Source organism: Coenobita brevimanus, chromosome 80, assembly GCF_032717465.1.
Source record: "Coenobita brevimanus isolate Jiangsu-jjx chromosome 80, ASM3271746v2, whole genome shotgun sequence".
NCBI classification, from domain to species: Eukaryota; Metazoa; Arthropoda; class Malacostraca; order Decapoda; family Coenobitidae; genus Coenobita; species Coenobita brevimanus.
Window position 1 is genome coordinate 13,467,441 of NC_137033.1, and position 6,000 is coordinate 13,473,440.

At 33.9% G+C, this 6,000-nt stretch overlaps 1 protein-coding gene across 1 annotated transcript in view; it reads left to right on the forward strand.

Annotated features, from left to right (window-relative positions):
- Window positions 1-2,129, forward strand: part of LOC145409371 (phosphatidylcholine:ceramide cholinephosphotransferase 2-like) — a 70,183-nt gene extending 68,054 nt beyond the window's left edge. Inside the window, exon 7 of the mRNA XM_080279843.1 lies at window positions 334-2,129. Coding sequence (XP_080135969.1) covers window positions 334-489 — 156 coding nt within the window. The 3' untranslated portion in view covers window positions 490-2,129. The remainder of the gene's footprint in view (window positions 1-333) is intronic.
- Window positions 2,130-6,000: the final 3,871 nt, after the last annotated feature.

Sequence of the window (6,000 nt, forward strand, 5' to 3'; positions counted from 1 at the left end):
TCCTGTAAACCAGGAAACCATTTACTATGCTGGGTGGTAACCATATAACCAAATCTTGGCACCTGGTGGTTTAGTGGGTAATTATTGTGCTCTAGTCGGATTGAACCGGTGAAGGTTTATAGCCAAGGGGTGATTGGGGTTTATTGCTCATGTAATGCCACTCAGGGATGAGTGAGGCTGGTCATTCTCATCTTAAATGTCAGGACCAACCGTCTAGCCCCGGGCTTCTATGCTCCTCATGGGGCAACGTAGGATTGGATGATGAATGGATGGATATATCCTGTACTGTTATGTGACATTTATATATTTTCTTTTTTTTTTTTTTTTTTTCAGGAAAGCAGTCCAAATAACTTTTTTGAGAGGTTATGGTGGTATCCTCTCTTCTGGAAGTTTGAACGCAATGTGCAAGGTGTTGTTCCCAGGCACTATGAATGGCCATTGCCATGGCCTAGAAGATGGAGTAGCAAAAATCCACAGAGAACATCTTAGTTAAGGATTCCTTTTATCTAAGTCAGCCAGATTGCATTTTCTAAAGCTGAAACACTACACATATAACCAATATCCATACCATTGAAGACTTTCATTTTTTCATAGGATAGTGTTTATACTTGGCACCGTCAAACAGGAATTGAACCTTGTGTTGCAGATTAATTTTTGAAGAGTTGCATTAATACAGTATTCTCAGGAATGAAAGCTATATACTGTACTTTTGCAGAAATGTATTTTTATGTGATGGTAGCATTGGTGAGCTTAATTTGCATACCATAAGTGTTCAAGAGTTTTTCCCAAATACTGATCAATATATATATATTTTTTATCATGTAAAGAAACAGTAAAAGAAAATCCCTTCAAGTAATAATAAGTTTAACATCATCATTTATGAAAATAAGAAATACAAAGCCCAACTTTACACTGAGTCCTAAATAACATAACATCAAATCTGCCTCAATTTTATGATAAACCAGTCTTTGTCAAATGCTCAAAATATACTGTAAAACAAAATTGGACCTAGTTTCAGCATTTCACTTTCTCCATCTAATAAGTGTGTTTACAGTTGCATAAACAGAGCTACCTCATTCATCCAAAGATTCCAACCCAGCAGCATGCTTCAAGAATTTTGGGGACATTTTGTTTCAAAAACTACCAAACATTTGTTACACAGTGTGTTTCTTTCACATTTATGAAACTGTCTGCCAGTAGTGTGAATAACACCCTGTAATGATTTGGCTATCCAGTAAGGGGCTAATTGAGAAAACTTAAACACTTTAAGGACTGGGTGTTTCCTTATCAAAATAAAATAATCTTGAAGGTCCAAAAGAGAATCCTAGTATCCTAGCCATCCTTTAGAGGCTCTTGTGGTTATCCTTTTTCTAAGTAACAATATCTTACAGTACCATTTCTCATACCTGAATACAGTTGTGGTTACATGTAACCCTGTGGTAAGATGAGACACACAGATCTTTCCTGCAGTTAACTCCACCAAAAACATCTGTTAATTATTGAGATAATGATATGTAAGAACAGAACTAATGTAAGAATTTCAGGTACTAAGGACATCAAAATCTTGTACTATGGTAGTACTCATAATACATAATTATATCCGTAATGTGAGTGAATTACTTGAGGGATATTGGTGAATGATAGGGGAGACTTGCTTTACCTTATGCTAGTCTAAGTAAGACCCCTACATACCAGAAAAGGGCATTTTTTCCAATGATTTACTTTAACTCTAGTTGGAGAACTAATGTGCTTCAGTCACTGGGATAACTGTATTGAATGTAAAGGGAATACTGTACTTGAACATTTATCAGCATAATGGGATGGTAGATTTGGAGGCGTTTAGCAGGTGCCATTATTACACATAGTTAGGTAAAAATTAGTCTTCATGTTCCATGTTTTGTACTCATTCTGTATTTTTTTTTTTTTTTTAATGCATTATGTATGGTATTACTTCTTAGAAATGTTTTTGATATATTTGCAGCAAAAGGTGTGTTTCTTCTGTTGATGAGATTTAAGTTGACTCACATCAATTGGTAAGTGCACTGCTATGATTCACTAATGCGTATGTTTTAGATACAGTACATGAGTAATTGAGTTGTAACTGTGTTTTTAATGAAATTGTTGATATATTTTTTACATTACCTAATGAATTGCCTGAAAAATTTGTATTTCGTGATAACGCAAGTTCATTAGTAAATTTTTTGTAAATTCATAGCTAGTTTGTCATATACAGCTTACCTTAGTGCCAGTCCACCCACGGTCACTGTCTGCAAGATTACTATATCCTTAGCATAATAAAACAAGTGTAATGCCAAATCAGTAAAGGATGTCAGTTTTGACAATTTTTGCTACACAGTGTATGTACAGGGTTATAAATTTACATGTATCATTCAACCCCTTGAGTCTGAGTATATAATTTATTGTATTTGTGCTACCTTTAGATAATTTGATTCAATTTACGTGAGAAATCAGGTTGTGAAGGAGTTAATGGACACTTACTGTATCACAACAAATGGTCTCTCCACAGCTTAATGAAATTATCTGGAGATAATAACATTAAAATGCACCATTGGAGTGGAGGGGTTAATATTGCTTTACTGTATATCAAAATTTGATAGGAAATTTCAGTTTACTAGTCAGTAGAAAAGAGATGTAGATTGTGTAATTGTGAACAAGACGTTTCCTTATATTTGTTGCTGGTGAACACTGATGAAAGCACAATGTACTTTTTTTCTTTTTTAACTCTTTCAATTTTCAAATGATTTTTATTTACCACAGGGCAGACCTTTTTAACTGGAAGGGTTAGATATAGTCTTTGTTAACCTCTTAAATGTGACTGAAGATGAATAATCATCTAGTGGTGACAAGAACTTAATAAAATATATATATTCTTGGATTGAAGGGGTTAATACTGGACTGTACTGTATTATTGGCCAGCACTCAGAAATATTCGCTGGATAAGTTATCTTGTTTATAGTGACTGGTTGAATGTGATAATGAATACTCACTATCTCACCATATTGTGTGATGAAAAGTGTAGGTTTATAAAGTGTTTGCACAGTAAATTATTTGGCTTGAATAGTGATTTTATTGTTTGTATATTTGAATAATCACTGTACAAAAAATATATCATGTGTAGTATACTCTGATGCAAGTTTGCCTTGTAGATTATATTTTTGGAAAGTTTAGATACCCTCTTCCAAGTGTGATGCATATGTGCATACACATGTGAGTATGGTATAGTTAGCAGATCTGACCTTTGCCATTTGTAATTACCTTGTTAATAGTAGGCCTATTGTAGTAAGGTGGAATTTGCTGACCTGCTGACTGCCAACAGGAAGGAGTTGCCTTGACTAAAAATTTAAAGGAAAAGAAATTATAGTTGTTTATTTTTCAGTGATTATGATACTTTAGTATGGATTTGTTTAATTTCATTTCTCTGTACAGCTGCACTAAGGATATTCCAGTCTAGTTTCTTTGAATGCATATCATTGTTTTAAGTAATTATAAGACTCCCATTTCATTGATACAACCATGGTGCTCTGTGGTATGTTTTGCTGGGCATCCAGTATTTCCAACATTAAGCCTATGCTTTTTTTTTTTCCTTCCTTTCTTTTTTCGACTTTGCAAAGTGCTATACAAATCATTTTTCTATATATTGTCATCATAGTAGCTTGATACATCACAAGAATGTACCATATATGTACCGGTAACCAGTTTTTTATTTGCCAGTGTTGCATCAGTGGATAATCATTAGAGGAAGAGGCCAGAATAACATATATGGGTGTGATTGGAGATACAAATAGATTGTTGCACACTTGACATTATGTAAGAGAGTTATATAAATGCTTATGAATTTGGTACTGTATATTTTCTGAGAATTTTTTGAACTAATAAGAGTTTTGAATTAATAAAGAAAAATTCAAAATTATGTCCTTTTTGTTGATTGTAGAGAACATCATCATAGGTTTCTGCATTAAGTAGAATTATTTTTGTAATGTGTAAAGTTAAATTGTTCTGAATTCAGTCTGTGTATTAAATTCTACTCTACCCTATGTCATAACTTAGTCTTCCAATTTAACATAATTTTATACTCTACCACAGGATTCCTCTACTTCAAATGGACTACCTAGCTGTCCTCCTTAAAGTTAAGGTAGAATAATTATATTACAGTGTATAAACACAGTAAATCTTCTGTTAAACTTTGGGCTCTGTGCACTTTCTAAAATACTGGCAGCCAGAATACTGTGAATTCTCACTGTAACCGAAAAGATCATCAGCTACATACTGTACACTAAATTTGAAGAAGAATTCCCATAACAAACTTGGTTACTGAGTATGTCATGCCAACAGTAAAAATCATAATTTCATAATGCACTTTACACTTTAATCTATTAAGTCTTCCAGAATGTGTATGCTTATGCATGCACATAATGTTAATGTGTGTAATCAGTGATGGGCATTGTTGTTGTGGTTGAAACCCTGTGTATTGCAGAATCTTCCCAACAGGCTCTTCCTCGTTGAGCTAATTACATTCTAGGCTTTTCAGTCATACCCAACTACTTGTATGTTTAGAGGAACCATGTGTACATGTAACAAAAATATGAAATATATTAAACCATGAGTCTGAAATACTTGTATTGCAATTCTTTTGTCAGCTTTCAGGTTAATATTTACATTAATATTTATAGCTGGTTGTGTGTGGAGATGTAGTTAACTTGTTACTGAAATGTGTATCCAACAATCTCCCAGTGTCAGCAAAAATAGGAAGCTGAATGTGTTGCACAGTAACTTGGCATGTCAATAAACAGAACTCCATGTTATAGATATTTTTTTATTATTTTCTTTAGTAACATTTTTCATTTAACATTTGGCCATATGGGGAGATATACTGCCATAATTCTCACATTGTACTGTGAAATTTTCAGCTAAAAGTTCTGTGAGAGATTTTTATAGCACTAAACTTTATACTATAACATCAGCTACTGTACAGTATTTCCATGAGGAATCTCAATAGCAAGTGTAGATAGCTTATGTTTATTTTTCAAAGCAACTCCATTATTGTTTCTGTAATATTGACTTGTTTTGTAATGGCATATGATTTATAAAAAATTATTATTGTACACCTGAATTTGATTCACATATGCCTATACTTTAAGTATATTACCAAAAAATGTTGATACAAAAGACTTCTGTAATTTCCTTCCTACATCACTGCTGGTATAAAGCATACTGAAATACTGGAGAGAGAGAGATTCACACAGTGGCACCAGTATAGCTTGGCAGAATAAATGCCCAGTTATAAAAATGTACCTCAACTCAATCCTTATGCCCAGAAAGGAGAACAGTGGGCTGTAGGGGAAATGGAACTTTGCTCTGCACAGCAATGGCATTACATTTTTTATGAGCTTGAGATCACACCCACAGCAAAACTCATGAATGTCCTAGTAATGCCAAGCTATAAAGAAAGTTTACCCCTCAGGCCATGGATTTTTTTTTCTTTTCCAGGCTAATTCCTGACTAGACTGTACTGCTTGGCTTGGGAAATATTCTGAGACTAGAGGAAGAGGGGAAGGAACAGTCTTGATTAACCCTTTCAGCCCAAGGATTTTTTTTTTTTTTTTTTTTTTTTTTTTTTTTTGTTGACTGCCCAGTTACCGGTGGTGGTACTGCTAAACCCAAGTCTGTCTAGCTGAGCAGATCTATCAACCAGGGTATGCAACTGCCCCTTTGGAATCATATCACAAATTCTCTACTTTGTTGATGTTATGTTTATGACATTTTTTTTTTTTTTTTTTTTTTTTTCTTTTTTTTTTTTACTGAGATGAAGATGCACTTGACAGGTTGGTGATGACTGGCTGAATGCAACATGTCCTAACCCAACATTCCCTTTCAGATATATGCTGTCAATTAATAATGCTAATGAGTAAAGAGATTATGAAGTACTGTAATGTTGCTTTCAGCCAATCACCACCAACTCGTCAAGTGCATCTTCGCCTC